This window comes from Lytechinus variegatus, chromosome 6 (genome assembly GCF_018143015.1).
Source record: "Lytechinus variegatus isolate NC3 chromosome 6, Lvar_3.0, whole genome shotgun sequence".
NCBI lineage: Eukaryota > Metazoa > Echinodermata > Echinoidea > Temnopleuroida > Toxopneustidae > Lytechinus > Lytechinus variegatus.
This window is the reverse complement of record NC_054745.1, coordinates 31,637,598-31,665,476: the sequence shown is the minus strand read 5'-3', so window position 1 is coordinate 31,665,476 and position 27,879 is coordinate 31,637,598. Positions and strand designations below refer to the sequence as shown.

At 36.7% G+C, this 27,879-nt stretch overlaps 1 protein-coding gene across 1 annotated transcript; it reads right to left on the bottom strand.

The window, feature by feature from the left end:
- On the bottom strand, window positions 1-27,677 carry LOC121417369 (cornifelin-like). Its single transcript, XM_041611056.1, has 5 exons — window positions 27,542-27,677; window positions 6,304-6,362; window positions 5,612-5,696; window positions 2,899-3,038; window positions 1-261 (listed from the first exon to the last, which is right to left on the bottom strand). Exons 2-5 carry the CDS (start codon window positions 6,358-6,360, stop codon window positions 154-156), a joined length of 390 nt encoding a protein of 129 aa, XP_041466990.1. The 5' UTR covers window positions 6,361-6,362; window positions 27,542-27,677; the 3' UTR covers window positions 1-153.
- Between the last annotated feature and the right edge of the window lie 202 nt (window positions 27,678-27,879).

Here is a 27,879-nt window from a genome sequence, read left to right as displayed (position 1 = left end):
AAGAAAATATATTGAAATGTCTTGAATATCGTCATCCATTCTCTCATCTCATAACAGACAAGATAGACCACAGAGGTTCGTTGCCCCATTCATTTGCCAGCCATCTCATGACACAGCGCAGCTCTAGAAGGTTATTGGTCATCCGTAAGGGCTTTATGCTGGGATGCGTCCGCTCTTGATGCCCTGTACCTCGCGTGCAAGCTGACATCCGGCGCACCAGCCACAGAAGATGGACGTGCAACAGTCGTTCAGGAGGGACCCCTGTATAAAATGAAAGGAAATGGACAGAATGTGATCCCTCCATTTAGACAAGTCGTCTGAAGACGCATTACACTATGGAAGCTTAAAAGTGCCACCGAGATGTTGAGATAATTATCTTGGGAAGTCGACATCATGATAGCAAACGATCAGATGACGAGATCCTGGATCTCATCATGTCGACATCTTTTAAAAGAGATGATCAGATGACAAGATCCCAGATCTCGTCATGTCAACATCTTTTAGAAGAGATGATCAGATGACAAGATCTTCTATCTCGTCATGTCGACATCTTTTAGAAGAGATGATCAGATGACAAGATCTATCTCGTCATGTCTACATCCAGTGGAAGAGATGATCAGATGTCATGGTCTCGTAACTCATCATGTCTACATCTTTTAAAAGAGATAGTCAGACGGCATGATCATGGCTCGAAGATCTTGTCATCTGATCATCTCTTCTAAAAGATGTCGACATGATGAGATCCGGGATCACGTCATCTGATATTTTGCTATCATGATGTCGACTTCCCAAGATAATTATCTCAACATCTCGGTGGCACTTTTAAGCTTTAATATTACAATGTATGTAGCGTCATGGTATAGCGGTTCAGGCTCTTGTCCTGAAATCAGTGGCTCGTGTGTGTTCGAATCCTACCACAGCCTGGCTTCCTTTGGCAAGACATCAATCCACACTCTGCCACTCTCCACCTAGGTGATACATGGGTACTCGGTAAGATGCGAAATGCCATGCCTGCTCTTGAGTCAGATGTTGTTTGAAGGTTTGCATGGTGGCATGTACAATTGCTGACGTGGTTTACGGTACACCACGTGGGGTGTTATAGATTCAGTAGATAGAAGAAGAGAAGAAATGGATAGGCGAGAAAGTGGAAATTTGAAAGTAGAATATTCTTTCTTGAAAGTAGTCCTGAAAAGGGCTGTAAACCAAAAGGAATGTTGAGTTAGAACAGCTTGAGTAGTAGAGCTGACGAGGGGATGCTGGCTTGAGTCGGCGAGTAGAGATGATGAGTAGTAGACTACTACTCATCATCTCTACTCGCCGACTCAAGCCAGCATCTATCGTTTTGGATACCGGCTTGCCTGGAGAAAATAACCATGCACTTTCTCCACTCCGGGCGGGCGGGGGGATCCAACATGAGTTTTCATACTCACATGTACTAGGCATACTGCACAGGTCTACATTATATGGAGTACCCATTTAACACTTGGGTGGAAAGTGCTTAACCCTAAAAGGACCGGGGGGGGGGGGGGGGATGGTGGCCCCCTCAACGCTTCGCGCGATATTTCCGAAACGCAAAGAGATAGCGCCGCATTTTTTTTCCTTTTTAATTCTCACGAAACTTTTGAGACCAAATTCGCGACATACGGGTTAACATCGTGACGCCACGTGTTTTTTTTACTAGAGAATGTCATGCCCAAACTGGATCATTTTTATACTTTGTGTACTATGTCTAAGGGAGATCATGAAATTCATGGAACTATGATTACTTTTTGTTCGAATTCGTCTGCTTGATTAATTAAGGGTTCAATCTAGTTGTTAAATGGTCTGTAATAATTTCCATTGAAAGAAACAATGAAAAAAGAAAAAGAAAAAAAATATATAAGGCTTTGTGGAAATCTTTAAATTAGATTACAAAGATGACATCTGGGAAAAAATTGAAGTGAAATTGGGTTTTTAATTTGCAAATAATGTTTTTCACAAATAAATCTGCACATAATTTGTTTATTTACAAAACATAATTATTTTCAGACCTTTTTTATACCCGATTGTAGTTCATGTTGAAACAAAAGTGTGTACCAAACCTCGGCGTGAACGGTGGCCGAGATCAGAGAGGGAGGTGGGGGGGGGGGGCACCTTGCCCCCAGTCTTCAATTCATTTCAACATCCCAGTCCTTTTAGGGTGAAGGACGCTATGCCATTGATTCGAACACACAACCGTATGATAAGAACTCAGAACTGAAAGATTTCCAGGTCCCCGTCTTACAAAGAGTTACGATTGATCCGATCAATCGCAACTATGGACGGCCAGCAATGACAGCTGGTATGTTGCATGTTTGTTCGAAATATTTTCTAGCAATGACGTATATTCATGCGTTGTTTTCTTAAAAAAATTACTGTGCTTCTTTTTGTTTACAAATGGCATTGTGCAAATTTCCTATGAAATGTATGACATTAATAGATTTCAAAAGAGTTACAATTGATTGGATCTATCGTAACTCTTTGTAAGACGGCCCCCAGATGTCTTCTTTCACATTTGTGGAGCGTTGTGGCCCAGTAGATAAGACTTCTGACTTTGAAACAGAGGGTCGTGGGTTCGAATCCAAGCCATGGCGTAATTTCCTTCAGCAAGAAATTTATCCACATTGTGCTGCACTCGACCCAGGTGAGGTGAATGGGTACCCGGCAGGATTAATTCCTTGAATGCATGAGCGCTGAAACCTGAAAGGCAGCTCGAGCTAAAGCCGGGGTAATAATAATAACGCGCCTCGGAATAGAATATTTCTAGATACATGGCGCTATATAAATGCCTATTATTATTATTTACCAAAATGATATAAATATTGATGCTTTTATTTAAATCAAACTAGTAAACTGCAATTTGCCTTTGGCAAGATTTACCTGCACATTGTGGCGTCCACGGTGAAGCGCCCTCATCGATATCAGAGGGCCAGGCAGGCACATTGGGACGCAGCAACTCTCTCCCATATCAGAAGCAATGCAACATTGATGACAGGGATGGAAGAAAAATCCAATAAGACCTAGAAAAGGGCAACAAGGAAATAATAGAAATCCACGGATGGTTGAGGGAAAATATTGCTCAAAATATTCACTCAAAGGGGGAGTGAACTGTGTGGTCTTACATTGACGGTGTCTTATTAATACATAGTCTTAAAATATACGTTTTCAGATATCTACTAACACTACAGTTATAGAGAATAAATTGACCTATAGTTGTATTTGTATATAGAAAATGAAAGTTTTGAAAGTAATTATTTTGATACTTGGTAACATGATCATTGCGGCATAAATGTATTGAGTAGTTAATTAGCATGTTATCATTCAAGTTGGTCTACATTACTAGACTACACTAGCATTATGGGTCAGGAAACTGGCTTTACGATTAAATGTCTTAAGTGTGCAATGTTAATAAATAAATCCACTCAGAATTTTCTTTATTAAGGAAAATAAAAATATACCGAAACGGGATATGGTGCTAACGGTGATTTACTTTCAAATGAAAATGGGAACAAATCAACAAAAACAATAAAATGACATACCAGTCACAGTTGCGAGACTTAAAAATTTGGACATATAAAGGAAAAGTCCAACCAAATGAAAAGTTGATTTGAATAAAAAGAGAAAATCCAACAAGCAATACACTGAAAATTTCATAAGAATCAGAGGTAAAATAAGACAGTCTTGACATTTATACGTATTGCTTCATTTGCATGTCACCGAATTGTGCCTTTTTAAAAAAAAAAAATAAGCGATACTCTAAAATGTCATAACTTTCTTATTTTACATCAGAATTTGACAAAGTTTGTCTGGGGTGGACTTGACCTTTAACAAATACAAGTCCAAAGCAGAACACAGGTAATGCCCCGAAAAATTATAAATTAAATAAAACGAAATTCATCATATTTAAATTTGTAAAATGAGAACAAGAGGGGGTGGGGATACTTCCCTAGCAACCGTTACACAGCAAAAACTGTGGTGTTAACAGGTGTACATAGAGGACCACACCAGTTATTTTACACCGGTGTTAAATTGGTGGTGTTAGTTTTACACCTATAGGTGTTATTACAACACCTCTGGTTGTTACATTTGCACTTTTTGGTGTTATGTTCAATCTCTAGGGTGTAATTCTAACACCTCAGGGTGTGGTCCTCTATTAACACCAATTGGTTTGAGTTTCAACACCACAGTTTTTACAGTGTAAAAATTCCCTTCCGGATGTAGACTGAACTAGAGAGAGCAAGGCATGTATTCTGAAGTTAGGTTTAACCACGGTCTAATGTCTGTACTAAAACTATGGGAAGCCAAAATTTTCAAAATTTTACTAAATTATATGTTCCTTAGGTTTACTGTGCTCTTTCCCGATTCGTCAATGGTGAAGACAATCATCTTTTTATACGTCCTGGACCATCATGAATGACTTGAGATGCAAAAGAGCTGAAACGTGATATCTGTACTGTTAGTGATTTCTGTATTTCAATTGGCTATTGATACTTAAACCACAACTTTAAACCTGGGTTTAAGTTAAACCCGAATTCAGAATACACTGCAAAAAACACCAGCCCGGAATCTATACGTCCACACCGGAGAAGTATTGAAACAACACCAGTTTGGAATCAAACCGATGCCGTTCTAATACTAATCTGGTGTTAGACCAAAACGAAGCTGGAGTTGTTTAACACTTCTCTGGTGTGGACATATATAGATTCCGGGCTGGTTTTCAATCAACACCAGAATTTTCGCAGTGTATGGGCCTATGAATAGCCCAGTTCGTAGTTACTTCATGGGCAATTTTGGTCAAATGACCTTTCCTTTCTTTCATCATGATAGGCAGATTTCAAAGCAAGATATTACGTAAGCTTGCCTTACATAGCAAGATGAAGAAATTGAATAGACCAGGTGACTAGAATAGCACACCAATGAACACTTAATGAAGGTATTTGTTGCATTCCTACTTTGAATGCATATCTTAGCATGTTGCACAATGTACTTGACAACTGTGAAATACCTGTCGTTTGTGGAAGCATTGTTGCTGTTTTTGTGGATGTAAATGAAAACGACAATTCAAAAGAATATATGAATAATCAAGACATCAAAGTTGGTGCTTATCTCATTAGATTTTAAAGCACCATGTCACTTTAGTACAAAGGACCTTCTTCTGATCATGCGTACAATCTTTTGATCATTCGCAGAAAGGAACTTTCCGACCAGGCAATCAGTTTCATTAAATGTTTTTAAGTCAAAATCAAGGCAAATTATTTTAAATAGTTATTCATAAAGTTTGTTTGTATAAATTTGAATTAGGCATGTTAGGCACCCCCCCCCCCCCTTTATGTTGTAGTTTAGTGATTTTTTTTTCTTTGTTATTAAAGTCTTTGTATGATTATTATGTTATAGGGTCAGCTAATCACAAGGCTCGTTCCTTTCTTGCTGTCCCTCTCATATTCAATCCAATGTTTATTTCTATTTGTTGTTGTTGTTTTTCTATTTTGTTAATACGATGCTTTGTATATGTTGTGTTTTTGTATGGATTTTACTGAGAAAATAAATTGAAATTGAAAATTTGAAATTGAACTACGAACTGGCTTATACGTACATGACGGGATATCATCGAAGCACTGGAGAAGACCAGAGCTCCAAGCGCGTGGAACGCCTCGTGGCATCAGAGGGTTTACAGTCATCTGAAACGAGAATGAAACCCAACTGATTATACACCGTATAAAACGAAGTGCTGATTTAGCACTTACAGTGCCTGTATAGTGACTGCACTACAAGTGCTGGTTTTTTAGTGTAAATTTGAACTAGAAAATCAGCACTCGTAGTGCAGTCACTAAGCACTGTAAGTCCTAAATTAGCACTTTTTTTTACAGTGTCCAATGCATAGTCGATATTTGTATAAAACCATAGTTGCCTACATAACAACAAGACATATCTAGTAATACAATATGAATTACAATTAACTCAAAAAGACAAAAATAGGTCTCATAAAAAATAACAAATTAAATTTTAGGTATAATTGGTACATCACTTTTTTTTAACTTTAAATAGGAGAGAGTATACTCTTTCAGAAAACACACAAAAAATTAAGTTTTAATATTATGACCAAATATTCTCAATCAAAAATCACACAGTGCTGGGTCACATCACATATTTGCAATTGTTCGTCGGGTGCAAATCTTCGGATGATCTCAGATCTCCATTGTGATTTTAATTACATTTTTCAAGGAATCGATGCGGTGTAGATAGTTTGCCGGTAGCAAATGCAAAAAGTGCCTTATCAACACTCACCTGGAAGTCTGTGGCCGGTGGGGCGAGCCCTGGCTGCTGTGTGATTGGTTGGTTCATGGCTAACGAAATAAACAAAACAGAGGTAAGAAAGATTAATATTAACGTATCGATTACAGGTTGAAATAAATAGAAATACACGCCCTCTACGTCATGGCTAACGAAATAAACATAACAGAGGTAAGGATTAATATTAACGTATCGATTACAGGTTGAAATAAATAGAAGTACACGCCCTCTACGTCATGGCTAACGAAATAAACATAACAGAGGTAAGAATTAATATTAACGTATCGATTACAGGTTGAAATAAATAGAAATACACGCCCTCTACGTCATGGCTAACGAAATAAACATAACAGAGGTAAGAAGGATTAATATTAACGTATCGATTACATTTTTTGTTTTGAATAATATTTTATTTTCTTCCTCTTTCAAATCAATAAGTTTACAATCACAATTCATATAAATAAAGATTCTTTGCATGTATACAATCAATAAACAATCAAACAAATAAATATATCAATATCAGTGAGATTAGAAATATTACAAACGAAATAAAACTGCCAAATTTCTCTTCTAAAACAATGCGAAAGCAGAGAAAAAAAATATATATCAATCGACAAAATAACAAAAAATACTTTGTAAAAGATGTCTTTTTGTCCCTGAATAGAATAGAAATAATCTCTTTTGCACATAATAATTGCACAAGAAATAAATTTTAAAAAAGGATGAAAGATTATTTCAAAGGTTAATTAGAGGGTTAATTAGATTACAGGTTTAAATATATAGAAATACACGCCCTCTTCGTCATGTCTGTCTTAACTTCTCTGTCACTTTCTTCCAAACAAGAAAGACATATGTATCACCAACATAATTGCAACTCAAATGATTGCAGATCAACTTCCAATCTCCACTTCAAATCCATCCCAGCAAAAAGTTAAATTGAATACAAAGAGAAAAATCCAACAAGCATAGCACTAAAAAATGTCATGAAAATCCAATGTAAAGTAAAGAAGTTATCAGTGACATTTTAATGTTTCGCTTCATTTCACTAAAAAGTTATACGCACATCCTAGTCAGTATGCAAATGAGGGGACAGATGACATCACTCACTCACTTGTTCTATAGTATTTCATTATATGAAAGATTTTAAATTTTCTCCTTATTGTCATGATAAACAAAATTTTATTCCTCCTAAACATGTGGAACTACCATTACACTTTGTGGTCCAGTCAAGTCTGGTCTTTACTGTCAAATCTGCATGCTAAAATTGAAATATTGTATAATTCAAATACTACAAAAACAAAGGAAATGGTGAGTGGCATCATCGTCTCTCTCATTTGCATATCACTGTTTTGTGAAAAATAAGTGAAATTTTAAAATGCTGTAACCTTCTTATTTTACATCCGGTTTCGATGAAATTTTCAGCATTATGCTTGTTTGATCATTGTCTATTAATTCAAATGATGATATTTGGGGTGGATATGACCTTTAAATGATTTTAATCTTCGTATCGATGAAGAGGGACAATGGCATGACACAACCCTGTGCTACCACGCTCTAAAAAAAGTTAACCTACTTTGGGGTAAAGTGGGAACATGTATATTTGCTGGATAATTTAATACAGAATATTTAGCTAATTTTGCAAATAATATTGCATATTACTATCAAAATATATATATATCTAACATCTAGCAAGTAGGTCAATGGAAAAGAGACAAATCTGGTATATCCATTCATATCTATAGAGAAAAGAGTCGGAAGAGGATGATGCCCCCCCCCCCTGTTCCCGCACCCCTTGAAAATCAATCTCAACATTTGCGTTCGCCTTTTATACATTGATGGTTCGCAGCTGGCGAACTACTAAATGATGATACCGGCCTGGGTCTATATGTTTTACGAGGCGCACATACGTTGCCTATTCCATGGAACAAAGGAGGAGGATGATGATGATGATGATGATGATGATAGTAATAATAATAATAGTGATGAGGATAATATTAAGAGTAGTAATAGTGCTAGTAGTAGAAGTAAAGGAACTAGTAGAACTAGTAGTAATAGTAGTAGTAGTAGTAGTAGTAGTAGTAGTAGTAGTAGTAGTAGTAGTAGAAGTAGTAGTAGTAGTAGTAGTAGTAGTAGTAGTAGTAGTAGTAGTAGTAGTAGTAGTAGTAGTAGTAGTAGTGGTGGTGGTGTGGTGGTGGTGGTAGTAGTAGTATAGTAGTAGTAGTAGTAGTAGTAGTAGTAGTAGTAGTAGTAGTAGTAGTAGTACACTCTAAAAAATGAAGTGCTAATTTAGCTCTTAAAGAGCGTGTATAGTGACTGCACTTCGGAGTGCTGAATTGTCTAGTTCAAATTTAAACTAGACAAATCAGCATTCCGAAGTGAAGTCACTATACACGCTCTGTAAGAGCTAAATTAGCACTTCATTTTTTAGAGTGTAGTAGTAGTAGTAGGAGTCATAGTAATAATGTCACCCCCACACACACACATTGACAAGGAAGAATGACCCCCTACCCCCTGTGCTACCACGGGTAATTGCTGCTAGTAAAAACAATAATAATGCAAAAAATTGTAAAATTTATAGAGTCTGAGTAGACAGACTAATGTTAGTGTTAGAGGTCACATCGTTTCGGGGGAAAGGGTCGTAGAAGCCAAGTTTGTCAAGGCGTCAACCAATAACACTAGAGATCACGATGCATTGGCCAGTGGGCTGGAATGTTTGGGAATGAGCACGGAGACCCCCATGTTATATGCATGCAGGTTGTCAAGTGAAATGAAAATCTCTATGACATCACCAATGCGGTCAATTTGAAGTATCCATGCATGGGTATTAATGTGTACCAATCATTACAAATTTTGAATTTCATAACTTTCTTGCTTCATGTCCGATATTGTGCAGACTTTCACGTATGGGGCCTTTACACTTGTCTTACTTTTCTTTTTGTTTTGAAAGTTTTTTTTTCTTTCTGATTTGATCCCCCCTTTAACTCAATCTTGGCTGTATTCTGCGTACCGGATGATCTTGATACACTGAATTTCCGATTCTATCCATCCTGTTAATACAACATACATCCCTGGTCATCAAATCGATACTGAAAATATTGCCAAACACCATTTCCGCTATCAGACCTGAAAGGCTTCTGCCCTTTGGCAACGTATGTAGGGACCCTCAGGTACATTGCATACAGGCTATGTACTGTTTAATAATTTAATAATAATAATAATGACAACAATAGTACTACTACGAATCATAACAATGGCAGTAATAATAATAATGATAAATAATAATAACAACAGCAACAATGAAAAAAAATAATGGCAAAAGCCAAAAGAACTACATTTACGAAGCGCGCTTCATACTTTGGTTTCTAAGCGCATATATTGTGATTGTTATTGCCCTGGTGATAGGATCCACCACTGACTGTCCCAGACATAAAGTGCACCATCTCCACTCCCTTGGGAGTATCCTGGCCATGCAGCCGTTTATCAGTGCACACATGCTAATCTAATCACACTGATTTTCGCATCCTACCAGGCACCTGGGTGGAGAGTGACAAACACGGAGCAAGAGCCTTGCCAAAGGGCATTAGCGCAGGGTGGGGATTCGATCCCTCGACCCTTGGCTTGAAAGTCAAGTGACGTAACCGCTACACCACGATCCCTCCACTAATAAACACTTGAGAAATTTTAAATTCCCTAGATTGTTTGACTTTGAAGGTATTACATTGCGATGATTTGAGTTTAACAGAATTAAATCCATATTGGTGAAGATTTTGATGACAATTCAACAAGGGATAAGAGCGCTTATGCGTATGAATTTTCATTCTCGAATTTGTGACGTTATATGCGAGCAGATTTCACATGATTCTTTTTTTTTCATTAAGTTTTTATTAATCGATAAAATGATTACACAAATATCAAAATACAATCGAAATCAATCACAATAATAAACTAGAATTTAATTCGTCATGCGGACGAATTAGGTGGTCTGTCATGATTTTTCATTCAGAGTCGGCTAATGTATAAAATGAATAATTTAGATATGATTGATAATCTTGATTCTAGACATCCTAAGAATAAATTTTGACCATTGCTCAATGTGATTATTAATGTTTCCCATAGACTTTACACGTAAGCAATTTTGAGAATTACAATTCCAATATTGCAAGTGAAAAACGGGCATGATCCCGGCATCTGATCAAAAAGTGGAGGGCACATTACCGAAAGCCCAGAATCTCAGCTATAACATATTAAAAGCTCCGGCAAAACTGACAAGAGGAAATGGAGATATGGCTCACGAAATAGAGGAATGTCGAATCTAGTTTTGAGAAAAAGTCATGTCCCATAGAGATTACACACAAAATACATGTGATATGAAAAAAACAATTATAATCTGTTTTATCTTGCTAAATTTTAACTTTCATACCTTTTAATTATCATAAAGGATCATGTAAGAGGTGGCAAAAAGAAAAAAAAAACTAGAATTTAATTCGTCATGCGGACGAATTAGGTGGTCTGTCATGATTTTTCATTCAGAGTCGGCTAATGTATAAAATGAATAATTTAGATATGATTGATAATCTTGATTCTAGACATCCTAAGAATAAATTTTGACCATTGCTCAATGTGATTATTAATGTTTCCCATAGACTTTACACGTAAGCAATTTTGAGAATTACAATTCCAATATTGCAAGTGAAAAACGGGCATGATCCCGGCATCTGATCAAAAAGTGGAGGGCACATTACCGAAAGCCCAGAATCTCAGCTATAACATATTAAAAGCTCCGGCAAAACTGACAAGAAGAAATGGAGATATGGCTCACGAAATAGAGGAATGTCGAATCTAGCTTTGAGAAAAAGTCATGCCCCATAGAGATTACACACAAAATACATGTGATATGAAAAAAAACAATTATAATCTGTTTTATCTTGCTAAATTTTAACTTTCATACCTTTTAATTATCATATTTTAACTTTCATACCTTTTAATTATCATGAAGGAGGTGGCAAAAAGAAAAAAAAATGAAAAAAAAAATCATCTTTTCTACCCCAGGAATCGAACCTCCGCCCTCGAGAAAGCAAGTCAAATGCGTTATCCATTGAGCCACGATATTCCCCATAGAGATTACACGTAAGCAATTTTGAGAATTACAATTCCAATTTTGCAAGTGAAATACGGGCATGATCCCGGCATCTGATCAAAAAATGAAGGGCACACTTCCGATAGCCCAGAATCTCAGCTACAACATGGAAAAAGCTCAAGGAAAGCTGACAAGAAAAAATGGAGATATGGCTCACGAAATAGAGGAATGTCGAATCTAGTTTTGAGAAAAAATCATGTCCCATAGAGATTACACGCAAAATGAGGAAAAATGACAGGCCTCTTTTCATCGCTGTTTTACGCAATGATGCGTTTCTCAAAACGAAGATTCATGTTAACTAAGGAGAAAGAGTACATTATAAACTACAACATGTTGAAATCTGGGCGAAAAATGATCTATATTCGAGAAGTTACAGCCAAATTTGCATAAATTTGATGACGTCATTTTTGAAAAAATGAAATTTTTAGTTTGGGCGCCATTTTGATGACGTCACGATATAATTTAGGGACAATGGTGACATGAAATCAAATCTACAACTAATACTCTATCGATATATGAAAAAAAAGTTGGGGGTCAACGGACTTTTTAAAGAGCTACAGTGAATTTACAATAGGCATGTTTTTGCCCATATATGGTCTATAGTGAGAGCTCGCGCGCACACGTGCTGCAAACTTTAATGGGTGTTAATTTCTATATTAATGGTTGTAGAAGGTTGATCAAGGTATCAAATTGCTCAGAATTTTATTAGCAATGCAATGATATTAAAAGAAACGGTTTTTCTGCGTTGCGTTAAGGTGTAACGCGCGGAAACGCGCGCGCATACGTGCGCGCGCGCAAATTTTTGAAATGCTTAAAATGACCTGAACCGTACCCAAAAATCTTTATAGGTCATTTGGACGATTTTTTTACCTTTGACGCGCGCGTACGCGCGCGTCATGACCTTTACATGACCTTTGATGACATTGACAGTTGACCCTTCACATGAAGTTAATGTCATGTAAATATTGTTAATTTTTGATAATTGATAGTGAAGATATGATCAAATGAAGAATTTTACAAAATGGCGCATAGATGACGTCATCATTACCATATGACCTTGAAAAGCTTAGTTTGCCGTCTCTATGATAGATTCTATATATGACGAAAAAATCAGCAAAATTGATTCAGCCAATTTCGAGAAAAGTTGGCGACAAACATAGGTGCCAAGAATAAAGAAATAAAGAAAGAAAGAAATAAAGAAAATTCTGACGAAATCAATAGGTGATCTGTCGTAGACAGACCACCTAATGAAAAAAAAATCATCTTTTCTACCCCAGGAATCGAACCTCCGCCCTCGAGAAAGCAAGTCAAATGCGTTATCCATTGAGCCACGATATTCCCCATAGAGATTACACGTAAGCAATTTTGAGAATTACAATTCCAATTTTGCAAGTGAAATACGGGCATGATCCCGGCATCTGATCAAAAAATGAAGGGCACACTTCCGATAGCCCAGAATCTCAGCTACAACATGTTAAAAGCTCAAGGAAAGCTGACAAGAAAAAATGGAGATATGGCTCACGAAATAGAGGAATGTCGAATCTAGTTTTGGGAAAAAGTCATGTCCCATAGAGATTACACGCAAAATGAGGAAAAATGACATGCCTCTTTTCATCGCTGTTTTACGCAATGATGCGTTTCTCAAAACGAATATTCATGTAACTGAGGAGAAAGAGTACATTATAAACTACAACATATTGAAATCTGGGCGAAAAATGATCTATATTCGAGAAGTTACAGCCAAATTTGCATAAATTTGATGACGTCATTTTTGAAAAAAATGAAATATTTAGTTTGGGCGCCTATTTGATGACGTCACGATATAATTTAGGGACAATGGTGACATGAAATCAAATCTACAACTAATACTCTATCGATATATGAAAAAAAAATTGGGGGTCAACGGACTTTCTAAAGAGCTACAGTGAATTTACAATAGGCATGTTTTTGCCCATATATGGCCTATAGTGAGAGCTCGCGCGCACACGTGCTGCAAACTTTAACGGGTGTTAATTTCTATATTAATGGTCGTAGAAGGTTGATCAAGGTATCAAATTGTTCAGAATTTTATTTTCAATGCAAAGATATTAAAAGAAACGGTTTTTCTGCGTTGCGTTAAGGTGTAACGCGCGGAAACGCGCGCGCATCCGTGCGCGCGCGCAAATTTTTGAAATGCTTAAAATGACCTGAAACGTACCCAAAAAAAATTATAGGTCATTTGGACGATTTTTTTACCTTTGACGCGCGCGTACGCGCGCGTCATGACCTCCAGGTGACCTTTGATGACATTGACAGTTGACCCTTGACATGAAGTTAATGTCATGTAAATATTGTTAATTTTTGATAATTGATAATGAAGATATGATCAAATGAAGAATTTTACAAAATGGCGCGTAGATGACGTCATCATGGCCATATGACCTTGAAAAGCTTATTTTGAGGTCTCTATGATAGATTCTATATATGACGAAAAAATCAGCAAAATTGATTTAGCCAATTTCGAGAAAAGTTGGCGACAAACATAGGTGCCAAGAATAAAGAAAGAAATAAAGAAATAAAGAAAGAAAATTCTGACGAAAACAATAGGTGATCTGTCACAGACAGACCACCTAATAAAAAAATAACATAATCATAATGAATCAAAACAAAGCAGTATTACATGGAATAAAGGAGCTCAGCTAGTAAACAAGTACATCTAATATACAAGCAGTTTCTTACACAAGTACAGTGTACATCAGAACACATATTTCCACTTCCTAAAGTGGAGTGCAAGAGTACCTTTCTTTTTGGCAATGCGATATTCTGTTTCCTTACAAGTTTTCAAATAGACTTTAAAACCCTGAAATGAAGGAATGTTATTTTTGAATTTACATAAGTAAATATAATATTTGAATATCAGGAAAATATAAGTGATAAATTTGTCATCTTTAACTCCAAAAATCTTTTCAAAGGGGGACGGATTAAAAACCTTCTTGGTATGTCGAGAAATTTCAAGAACTATTTCGTTCCAAATGATTTTCACAATGTCACAATCAATAAATACATGGATAATGGTTTCTGATAGGGAGTGACAGAATGTACAATTCGGAGAATCCTTCCTTTTAATTTTATGTAAGAAGTCGTTTAAGGAGATAGCTTTATGAAAGAGTTTAAAATAGAAAGAACGTATACGCGAGTCTATTGAACATTTGAAAGTTCTCAAATGAATCTTATCCCACTCTTCAGAGTTTGGGGACAAAGACAGTTCTTCCCAGAAATCAGTGTGTTTTGTTGGACTAAAAATCCCGAGCAAAATAGGGTAAACATACTTTGGGACCTTCTTTGCTTGACATAGATTGTTTACTATTTTATGAAAAATTTCTTCATTGTCCCAATCTGACATATTTAACCAAGAATTTGGAATATTTTTCATTAAAAAGTTGAAGTTTTTCCTTCCCCTTGGAGAAATGTCAAAGTCAAGAATTAGTTCTTCAAAAAGCTTGCTTCCTGGGAGTGGGGGGTTCAATAAATCGCTAACAAAATTTATTCCGCAATCAAACCACTCTTGGTTAAAAAAATACTGCTTTGTCTTGGATCTAATATGTTTGTTATACCATAAACATTGGCATGACCCCATATGTGAAAATACTGTATTAAACTCCTTCTTCACTGCTTCCTCCCTGTAAATATACCATGTTCTAATACACTCTGACAGTTGAGAACAACGAAGACTTTTCAAAATGGAATCAGGAGCATGGGATTTCCACAAAATATCTTTGTTTTGATTAAAGTTTTCTAGTACTGACAATTCAATTGTCTTCCACAGACTAACATATTCTTTATCAAGAAGAAGTTTCACCCATGCCATTTTCTGAGACAAAGCAAAAACATAAGGGTCAATCATTCTCAATCCACCTGAACAATAATCATTATAAAAACATTTTCTTTTTACCCTATCTCTCCCACCACTCCAAATAAACTTAAAGAAAATCCTTTCTAACTCCTTGAATAGCTTGGTTGGAGTTTGTATACATAGCACAGAAAAAAGATACAATAGCTGAGGTAATAATAATGTTTTAACGACACAAACTTTACCAACTAAGGATAAGTTTCTACAACGCCAACAGTTAAGGGTTGCCTCTATAGACTTCAGTTTAGGTTTATAATTAAGATCAAACATTGTCCTGGTATCTAATGAAAAAACAATTCCAAGAGTTTTGAATGTATCGGTTTTCCAATTAAGACCGTTTTCAGAATAGGGATTCACTTGTGAGCCCCTTTTAGCCCCCACCCAAACAGCCTCAGATTTAGCTATATTAAGTTTGCAACCAGAACAAGCTGCAAACTTATTAAGCAAATCAAAAAGATTGTTAAAAGAGTGAACCATCAAGAAAGCAGGTAGAATCATCAGCTAATAAGGATATTTTTACCTCTTGACCTTCTACAGGGATCCCTTTTATGTTTACATCTTGTCTTACACTAAGAGCCATTGTTTCAATAACTAATAAAAACAAATAGGGGGAGATTGGACATCCTTGGAAAATTCCTCTTTCCATCATAACAGCTTTAGTAAAAAATCCATTATTAGCAACATAACTCTTGCGGTTACAATATAGAGTTTTAATCCAACCAATGAACTTATCCCCAAAATTGAATTTTTTTAAAACTTTCAACAAAAATTCATGATCCACACTATCAAATGCTTTCTGAATGTCTAATAAAAGAATGGCACCTGGAATGTCATGAAGTTCTGTGTATTCTATCAAATCCATAATCAATCTTATATTATTCCCAATATTGCGACCCTTTAAAAAGCCAGACTGGTCTGGGTGAACAAGATCATTGAGACATTTCTTTAGTCTATTTGCCAGTGTTTTTGCTAAAATCTTATAATCCACAGTTAACAATGATATGGGCCTATAATTTTTCAAATAAAACTGGTCCTTGTCTTTCTTGGGAAGTAAAGTAATAATACCATTTCTTTGTGATGTAGACAAAAGGCCATTTTCTAAAGAAAAATTGAATGAATCCAATAACAGATCAGATATATCTTTCCAAAAAACAATGTAAAACTCTACCGGTAAACCATCATACCCTGGGGTTTTGTTATGCTTCATAGAGGTGATTGTCTCATATAATTCTTTTTTAGTAAGAGGATGCTCCAAAAATGATTTGTCATTATCGTTTAATTTTGGCGTTTCAAAAGACTCCAAGAAGGTGTCTGTACTGTACAAATTTTGTGTATCTTGTTTTCTATACAAGTTTTGGTAAAAGTCATTAATTTCATCTAATATGGATTGGGGATTTGAAATTATTTCATCATCAACATTTTTGATTCTATGAATGGAGTTTCTCTCACCATGTCTTTTCTCTAAATTGCAAAAATATTTGGAGCTTTTTTCTCCTTCTTCTACCCAGCGCAATTTTGATCGAATAATTAAGCCTTGAGTTTCATATTCTAATATCTTGTCCAAATCACTATGCAAACTTTCTAGGTGCTCAATATGAATCACATTATCTGGGTCATTGTTTATTTGCATTTTTACATTGTCTATTTCTTTGAACAATTTATCTTTGGCAGCTTTCCTCTCTCTCTTCTTTCTGGAACTATACTCTATACAAGTACCTGTTATTGTACATTTGAGGGCATCCCACATAATATGTGGGTTGCACATACTGTTACAATTATCTGTTTTAAAATAATTAATTGTCTCTTTCATTGTTTTTACAAAATCAGCATCATTATGCAAATAATTACAGTTGAGTTTCCAAAACCCGGGTCCCTTCTGAGGATGAGCATCTTTAAAGTTCAAGGTAACTACAGAATGATCTGATTGAATCCCAGGAATTATTTTTGATTGCAAGCAATTGTTAACAAAATTTTCAGAAACAAGAATAAAATCTAATCTGGAGAGAACCTTTGGGTTAATTTGATGCCTAGTGTATTGTTTTAAATGAGGATGAAAGTTTCTCCAAATATCACATAAATTGTATTCTTCCATCAATACTTGAATAATTTCACTAGCTTTTTCATTAGCATGTCTTTGTCTACCACCTCGGTAATCCAGAGGACCCAACACTGCATTGAAATCACCAGCACAGATTAATGAAGTATAATTAAACTGCTCTATTTTAGCAAAAACATCTAGAAAAAAATCTGGATCATCGTTATTGGGGCCGTAAGTATTCCTGCAAGTAAAAGAGATAAACCGTTTATGGTTACAGAATAAATCAAAAATCTTCCATTTGGATCGGCGAACGAGGAGTGAATTACCAGCGAAACATGATTACGAATCAAAATAGCGACACCACGACTATTGGAAGTATGGCTTGAGAACCAAGCATGTTCCCCCCACTGCTGTTTCCAAAATGATTCGTCTTCTGGGGAGGAATGTATCTCCTGAAGAAAAATAATATCACTGTCAATTGACCTCAAGTAATGAAATATTTTTCTTCTTTTTACATAATCTTGGATACCCCGACAGTTAAATGTGCTAAGCTTTAATGACATAAATGAAATTCTACAATATCACTGGTTCCATACCACTCTTTGAAGTATCTGCATTGCACGATAAATTGAAATAAGAATAAACACTGTAAAAGGCACATGACTGCTTGCCACCATGTAAAATCACAAGATACCATATCTAGCAAATAAGAGCTTGTATACAAACAAAGTGAGCAATTAACTGCTTTGAATTTAAACATATTACAAATAGGGGAGGGGGACAACAACAACAAATTAGGTAAAATCGAAAGGAGGGTGCAAATGGCACCAAGAATAGTGGCCAGTGACTTCAAATCAGTCTCAGCCCTGGTCCAAAGGTGCATACAACGAGAAATATGAAACAGCCTTGAGCAAAATCCACCGTGTAACCACAAAAACAAACAAAATGGACTCTCTGAATCACATATAAATCATGATCTACATAGGGGCATAATAAAAAAAAAACACAATATATCATCAGCAATAGTCAGTAGCCAATACAGAAATCAAAACACTCGTACATGTATGGTATACAAGTAAATCGGAATAACAGAGTCAATATATAAAAAATGCTCACAAATGCCTAGAGTAGCTTTATGGGGGAAAAAACATCTCTTGGGAACACACTGTAAACAAAAAAGAAAACAGTGCAAACAAAAAAGAAAACTCTTCAGATCCCCATCACAAAGGAGAGTAAAGCCAAGGGGTAGTAACTTGAAAATATATCAAAGTGTACATTAAAACATGTGCACATTATTTTCAAAAGATATGAAAAAGACATTACCTTATAAATGTAATAAAAAATGTCACTATGGAAGGGAGATAAAAACTAGCATTAAGCTTCACTGATACACGTAGTATCTACACATGAGATAAAGAAGTGTCTGTACAGGTAAACTTCAAAAAATATATATCAATACAACAATAAAGTTCACTCCTGTGCACAGATAGATGAGAGATAATCAGTATCAAAAATAAGTCAGTTAAACAGCCTGTATTCAAAGACATAAACAAATAAGACGAGCCATAACAACAGCTGTTCTCACTCTACTTGTTAAAAGGTAAAAAATTATGAAATATCATACAAGATTAAACAATTTCAGAGTCCATAAATATCACTTAAAAAAGATAACGCATGTCCATTCAGTTCAACCTTTAAACATGTAGAACTACGTGGAAGACTGTTCATGAGATCCATTAGTAGATGTTTTCATTTGAAAAAGACATTCTGTAATACAATAGGATCAATCTGCTGAAAAGACTTTCCCAGTGGTTGGGTCTCTGTACCGAATTTTGTCTGGGTATGCGAAAAAAGGCTTTTTTCCTTCTGATCGTAGATGCTTGAACTTCTCCTGCTTCTTCTGGCGTAATTGAAGGACTCTCTTTGATAGATCCTCAGCAACGAAGACCTTTCGATCCCGATATTTGGAATTGGACTCCTTCAGCTTCTTCACGCACGCTTTCCTCACCCGTTCTTTGGTTGTGAAGGAAGAAAAGGCAATGTGGATTCTTCTCGGCTGCCTAGAGCTGGTCTCAGATCGATATGTGGGGGTACGGTGACACCTTTCTATCTGCGAACAATCATCCTTCGAGACATCGGCATGTTGTAAGAAATCGGTGACAGTTTTCAAACAATCTTCATGATCTTGGTTTGGATGTTCAGGAATCCCAAACAGAACAATGTTCTTTCTCCTTCCCCTATTCTCTAGGTCATCCAATTTGGCAATGAGCACCTCCTTCTCCTTCTCTAACTGCTTGACAGAATCCTTCAGGGACCCCATATCAAACTCAATGCTCTTGACTCTTTCATCATGATCACACAATTTTTTATCCAACAAAGCTTCAATGCGTGAGTCAAATCTTGATTCAAAGTCATTAAAAAAGGTGACAAACCAGGTAGGAGGAGCATCTGTGGACTCTAAACCAAGAGAACGCCTGGCGCTAGTGTTAGACGAAGCCAAATGCGTAGCCGAATCATTTCTGTACTGACCTTTGGGAACAGCGTCCGCGTTCGTTACCATACGGCTTTGGGAAGCGGTGGGACTAGAGTCAACAATTTTCGGCTTCTTGGAGAGCGGGGACGATTTGTTTGGAGTGTTTTCCAGCTGACGTGTACTCTTTGAAGGATCCATTGTTATATAAGGATAGTGTATATTATATCAAAAGAACATTCTGTAAATCCAGGAGATTCGATCACAAATCCACACGGCGAAATTTTGCTTCAAAGCAAGGGATACAAAAATTACATCTTGAAAGACATTGTACAAACAGCGCCCTCCCAGATTTCACATGATTCTGATTAAATCATGTAATATCAATGTCATAAATTGCATTTTGAAACGAATATGATGGTCACAATTTTTTCATTACAGAAGGGGTATCAAAATAATACTAATAGTAATATGCAACATTTATATAGCGCTTAATACAAATGTTTCAAAGCGCTGCATTCTTTTACCTCGGCTTTAGCACGGCTATACCCTGATCAAGCGCAACGAGCATTCCAGGAATTCCTTCCTACCGGGTACCCATTTACTACACCTGGGTTGAGAGTGGCAAATGTAGATAAATGCCTTGCCAAAGGACGTTAGTGCTGCGGTGGGATTTGAACCCCGGACGTTGTGGTTCAAAGTCAGAATACTTATCCACTGAGCCACAACACCTCTACATCTCTCCGAATGGTATGCGTGATTGATGATCTATCTGGCGGCACACGTGACTGAATCACTTTGACGTAGGGTCTTTTCACACGGGAAACTAGAATCATCATTGTTGTGATGTTTGCAATTCGTCTTTAGAATCATCGGACCTTTCACACGAAAACGGTGATCTGAGTGGAACTTACGGGAATTCACCTCCGGAGTAGAATTTGGATTCGTAACTTGTGGTTAGCATTCCTGATTCTAATCATGTTCTGGTTTGGATTCACAAGTGCTAAAAAAAATCGCCATTAGCCTTGCTTTTCATTGGAATCATCATTCAAATTACGTTTGCCTTTTTTACCGTGTGAAAAGGGCGGGTAGTATCCTTCATCAAAACCCCACCAATTTGCTCCTGCTTCTGCATTTCTCTCAGAATACTTATATCAGGTAAGCCTACTATGCTCGCCTCCTAAAAAGGAAAACAATATGTTTTCTTCGATTATGAAGCAAAAACGAAGTGTATTCCGTTGCACCCAGTTTTTGACAGAGACTTCCCAGCTGTATTTTTGTCTATTGACGAGAATTTTGAACGCAGATCAAACACATATGCATCTTTTGGCAATTCTATTTTCAAGACACTTTGTACACTCTTTCAGAATCCCCGTGGGCAGCGACTGGAAAAGTCCATGGCGATGTCATTTTATCATATTTTCAATATGATTCCCACCTTTGGTGACCTCGTCACAGGGGGTAGGGTGAGGGAGGGGGAGGGGTGGCTAGGCGGGAAGAGATGAATCCGGGTTTGGATTGACCTTCACTCTTTCTGGGTCAAACGATACCACATACCACTACCAGCATTGGCGGATGTGCCATAAATAAGATTTCTAACGTAAATATGCGAGTCACAGGCTCACGCCGCTCACCCCATGTATTCTTAATGGAAATATGTAGTTTATACACGAAGGAGACCCCCCCCCTCCACCGTTTCTTTCTCGCTTGTAAAATTTTACTCATCCTTTCTGAAAATCCTGGATCCGCCCCTGACTACCAGCAGGTCTCAAAACCTTGACGCACTTCATCATATCACGGACGCTGCCATGAAGCAGGGTTGATAGTAGGATCCATGATAAGATCAAACTCCGGGCCTTTTCACACGTGAATCTTGAATCATCATTTGTAATGATGAGTGCCATTGTAATCGTGACTGCGATTATATCGCGCTCGTGATTTTAATCATGTTCTACTTTGGTTTCACACGTGCTAAATATTCGTCATTTGCCTTATTTTTCACTGGGATCATCATTCAAATTACCATTTTTTTACCGTGTGAAAGGGCGGTCCCTTCAATGAAATATGCCTGCTTTTATCTCAAAGACACGAAAGTCGGTATCCTATTTTTATACAGTGCCGCAATGTCGATATCTTTGAAGTTAGTTCTTAGTTCTTATTTTTTTTTTTCTCATGGAACCTATAGAAAAGACCTACATCACAGTTGGGAAGACAAACCTAGCACCAAAATAGGTCTATCTACTCGTGATGTTTGGATTTATTGTTTTCAAACAGCATATTGTATGATAGGCCTTTCTGAGTATTTTTGACATCAGCGATCAAATAAGATTAAACAAAAATTAAAGAGGCACGATGGTCAAAAGTTGTTTGCATATAGCAGAAATAAAAGGACTATAAAATTTCATAAATCGTTGTACCGACAGTCACCGTATCAAAGTTGCTAATATCAACACCCTTAATTGGGCTAGTTGAACATAATATCTTATTAAAAAACACTATTAAATATATCATCGGAATGATAACGAAAGGTGACAAATTAAGTCAAGCTATGTATAGATGAAAGAAACGGAACAAACAAAAAAGGTAATATAATCCCCATTTAAGGTTTAGACATTGGATAAAGGTATCAGGCTGACATAAACACGATACATATCGGAAATGGTACTCGACACAAGGAGGCAATGACTGATAATGGAAACAAAAAGCCCGCGAATTATTGGAAGAGGTCCTCGAAGCGCGAAGCAAGGATAAAATGCTTGATGATGAAAATATTGAAAAACGTGATAAAATAATATTGGAAGTGGTGCTCTAGGCAATAATACAAGTTAAACGATTGGTATTGAAAAAGAACCAATATTAAAGTGATTGGTTAACATTGGTTTGACTTACAAAATCTGAGCTAGAAGGTCAAACTTGTTACCTGTGTCTCTGATATGTTACAAAAATGAAGCCCAGAAAAAATTGCGTTCGAAAATAATTATTTAGCGCTTCAAAAATTGAAGTATAAAGTGACCGGAAACACCTTCTTAATTTCGTCCCATACACTTATGTGTACTATTTAGGCGTCTATAAGACACCTATTTACAAAGTCGGGGTTTGCCTTGTAGTTTTGGCTTTTCATTCTCAATAATGGTTGTTTTCAGGGTTTATTAGTTCTAATACATGCACTTGTGCACATGTTTCATCTTGGTTTGAGATTTTTTAAATCGGCTGCTCACAAAGTTAAACAATACCTTTAACTCTATTTTGATTATCTGAGGGGTATGACAGTATGACACCCAGAGGATCGTATAAAAAACAAATAGGCCTATATATATTCACTCCATAAAAAGTGGGGTGAATTGAATAAGCAAATTATGTTGACAAATTCAATTACTGACAATACTATACGTAATAAAAGATGACAAGAATTTCAAAATCCAGAAAGCATTAAAAGTAGATTACTAGGTGTGTTTGAGGAGGAGGGGGTGTGCTTAGTCTGGTGTGCAAACCCCTAATTCGAGTTTATACAGGGATGGTCCAGGCTGGAGATATTTGATGAACTTTTCAGCATTTTGCTCTGAATTTTACTCTATTAAGTTACATTTTCAGCCCGGAGCATAAGAGTCTGAAACTCTGAAAGTGCATTTTACAATGCCTTGTGCCTTTTGTACGTGCTAGTCTTTGCGTGGAGACCCACTTGTTGATCATTGATCAAAGTTTCAATCAGTGTCTGTGTCTGCAGACTAGGTGGGGGTAGCCCCAATAGGAAGTGTATTGCAACAGGTTGCAACACAAACCTGCTCTGGTTTGTCATCATATTTTATCACCTACGCGGAAACTGGAAACGAAAGTAAAAGATAGTTCCGGGTCGGAGAAACTTACAGTTCAGATAAAAAAAATCACGACTTTAATCTGTTCATCCGCCCCGCCAGATAAAGGTCAAGATTTATTTCCTTATACCAAAATGAATATTGCACCATTTCACAAAAATCCCTGATCACCTCTACATTCCTTTGAATGAAGGTAAAGCAAAGTCAATACGTTCCTTGTCATATAGGAGGGCGCGCCGTGGTCTAGTGGTTCTGACTCTCGCCTTTCAAACAGAGGGTCGTGAGTTCGAATCCTAGCCATTGCGTGTTTTCCTCCAGCAAGAAATACTGTGCTGCACTTGACCCAGGTGAGGTTAATTCCTTGAATGCACTGCACGATTTGTATCCTCGGGCAAAAATCGCTAGATAAAAACCAGCTCTCGATATTATTATATATATTCTTCAAAAAAAAATTCAGAAAAGAAAATAACAATATTTTCATATTTTATTCTCGGGTGGGAAACATAATAAAATCAGCGAGTTTTTAACGAATTAGCTAACTCATCAGGTTGCGCGGGCGAAGCGAGCAAGCACGACACTGTCTCCTTGTGGAATAAAATGGAAATATATGTAATTATGTGACAGGTTGAACGTTAGAATCATTCAGAAATAATCCGAACTTAGCCTTTCAATTTACACTTTGATTACTGTATTTTCATTTTGTAGGGTAGGAAGGGCAATGGGGGGGGGGGAGGTTGGTGCCATGTACCCCGTCCCCTCAGAAAACGTGAAAAGATATAATGGTAATAAAATGAGAAAAAGAACAAAGAAAAAGAAAGAGACAATGTGCAATATATCTTCTGAAAGTGATGTAATAATGAAAAGCTATCCGAAAATTTGATCTGTCTTTGAAAATGTCGAAGTGTTTGCTACCGCGCTTGTTTCGCTCGCTCGTAGCCGCTGTTTATGAATTTTGCCCCTTATTTGTCATGTCTGCCCTCGTTTTTTTGTGGGAGGGGGGGGGGCTCATTACGCCAATGCAATGTAATGCTAAATGGGGAAGTCACACTAAAGAATCTTACTCGACATCGATCAAAACCATTTATGTCATTTTCAACAGAATAGGATCGGTCGGTGTGGATTTGGTTTCCCACGTGTGACTGAGACACAATCAGGATCATGTAACACAAAGGTCAGCGATCAATCGTACGCTTGAATTTAACGATTGATTGTACATTGTAGTCAATGGAATCAATCGTAGAAAACATGTTCTACGATCATTGCTAAGCTTTGTGTAACGAACCCCAGGACGGAAATGTAGCAAGAGATTAGAAAACTTTTTATCTGATCCAATTTCGTAATGGATCCAGACTAGAGTGATACACTTTCCAAACGTTTCATTGTCCGACTTCGTTCCAGTTCATCGAGCTCGACCAATGCAAAGATCTGACATGAAAATAATCGCTGGCCTAAGCATACAGTTTAGTATGGGAGGATTAGGGGCCTTAATAGGGGGCAACGGACCTCCTAAATTTGTCACCACCCCCCCCCCCTCCTCCACACACACACACACACACACACAAATGAAACAACGAAAAATGATTAAGCTTATAGCTCAAAATCTATGGTAATTCCACATATTCAGGGAGGAAGAAATCTTTGCTTCACAGAAGAATCATGAGAATGGGGAGGCGGTAGGAATATTTCATATTTGAGTGACATCATCAGTCTCCTCATTTGCATACTGACCAAGACCTTCATCTAAAACTGTTTTTGCAAAATTAAGCGAAATTTAAAATGTCATAACTGTCTTGCATTACATCCGATTTTGATGAAATTGTCAGTGTTATGCTTGCTTGATTTCCTCTTTCTTATTCAATTAATATTTTTGTTAGGGTGGACTTGTTCTTCAAACACCACTGGCCCACGCCCTTCCCATTATAGTATGCGGTATAAAATATATCTCCTGCTCCTGCTATATGCATGACAAACTTCGGATTGCATGAATCATACAAACAAAATTTTGGCTAATAAAAAGTGTATCACTCGGGACCAATTGAGAGCTCATAACAATTCATCGTCCAGAAAACGAGTTAAAGGACAACTCCATCCCCAACAAAAAATAGTTGATTTGATTTGAAAAAAAAAAACAATCCAGCAAGCATAACCCTGAAAATTTCGTCAAAATTGGATGTAAAATTAGAAAGTTTTATGACATTTTAAAGTTGTTCTTAATTTCACAAAACTGTTACATGCACATCCTGGTCGGTATGCAAACAAGAAGACTGACGATGTCATCCACTGACTATTTCTTTTGTATTTTATTATATAAAATATTCAAATTTTCTCCTCATTATCAAGTGAAACAGCAATTGATTCCCCCTGAATATGTGGAATTGGCATTGTTCAATACTGATGGAATTTTGTATATTAAAGTCAAATGATAAAAGACAAAAGAAACATAAACAGTGAGTGAAGGACATCATCGACTGTCTCATTTGCATGCCACTGAATTGTGTAGATCACTGTTTTGTGAAAAGTAAGCAAAACTTTTAAATGTCGTAACTTCCTTATTTTACATCCGATTTGAGGAAAATATACAGCGGTGTGCTTGTTTGATTTTTCTCTATCGATTCAATCCAACAATTTTCTGGGGTGGACTTGATCTTTAATAGCTTAAAAATTAATTTGTTGGCTGAACTTTAAACACCATTTATTCTTGCTGTTAATGTTTCCCTCATTGTCATGTCAAACAAAGATCCCATTTTTGTCAAACCTGTTAAGAAAATGATGTATTGTATACTTCAGACAATAAAAAGCAACATAAATAGTGAGTGAGGGGCATTTGCATATCACTAAAATGTTCATATAGACCCCAACTGTTTGTGAAAAAAAGCAGAACTTGTAACTTGTGCCATTAGTTTCTTATTTTACCTCCGATTTTGATAAAAATTCCATTTTATGCTTGATTTTGATGAAAATTCCAGGTTATACTTGACAAGCATAACCTGGAATTTTTATCAAAATCGGAGGTAAAATAAGAAACTAATGGCACAAGTTACAACAAGTTCTGCTTTTTTTCACAAACAGTTGGGGTCTATATGAACATTTTAGTGATATGCAAATGCCCCTCACTCAATATTTGAATTATCACTATTGAATCAATAAATCATTTCTAGCTATATTCCTGACGAATACGAAGGACTCCGAAATTTGAGTGCATATAACTACAATAAATACTTGAATAACAAAAAAAAAGTTATATGTATCCCGCTTGTATGATCACCGTGCACCCTTACGGAAACGAGTCTGGATACCGAGATGTGTCACTGCTATTTTTCCAGGCATACGGGTTTCCATGCAACTAGAGCCTAGTTGGAATCCCGTATGCTTGGAAAAAAACAGCGGTGGCACGACATTTGTTCCTGCGATAATTGCTCCAGGAATAATATCGTCTAAAGTCGATCCCGAGTCGATCATGAAGATGTAGGGTTAGCTTTGTAAAAGGGTTTTATGTTACTATGTTTAGGGTTATACTAGGTATTAGTTTTAAACCAAGGGTTGAAGTTGGCCATTCCACAAGTATGTTGAATTCAAAAGCGGGGAATTCGTCGCGAGAGCAAATGTCATATGGAACCCAATTAGCATCGCTCCAGCTCCATCAAGCCCAGCCCATCAAACTGAAAGATTATCATCGAGTCATATCACACACCCGATAATCATAAATTATGCCAGCATCCTATTGAAAACAAACCGGGTCAACATATGATTTAACATTCAAATTCAAATAAACATATATATATATATATATGTGTGTGTGGGCATGAAAAGTATCGTCAATTCAACACCATATCAGAGTCAATTATACAATAAAAAAAAATCATTGGAATTGGAGCAGCTTGCTTACCTGAAAACAAACTTGAGCTTTGCCGATAGGCGAAGTGAAGAAGAGAGTACTCTGCAATGAGCTGTGTATGCTTCACCAGTGTGTTTCGGAAGAGTGCAAGAGCACAGTCTGATTCCCTGATGTTTTATACAGGGTTTATTATCGTGTTGGAATGTCGGGTTGGGGTGGAAAGTGATCAAGGCCAGACTTCCAGAAACAAATCACGAACCTAAACTAGTCTCGGTATCCAGACTCGTTTCCGTAGTGATCATGCAAGCGGGATACATATAACATTTTCTTCTTTTTTTTTGCTATTGAAGTATTTATTGCAGTTATATGTACTCAAATTTTGGACGTCC

What these genes read in the sequence shown, in the direction of transcription:
- LOC121417369 (XM_041611056.1), bottom strand. Translation starts at nt 6,360, where the DNA reads ATGAACCAACCAATCACACAGCAGCCAGGGCTCGCCCCACCGGCCACA. An exon ending in CTTCGATGATATCCCGTCAT is followed by an intron (nt 3,039 to 5,611) that starts GTACGTATAAGC and finishes GCCCTTTTCTAG; the next exon opens with GTCTTATTGGATTTTTCTTC. An exon ending in GTGGACGCCACAATGTGCAG is followed by an intron (nt 262 to 2,898) that starts GTAAATCTTGCC and finishes CATTTTATACAG; the next exon opens with GGGTCCCTCCTGAACGACTG.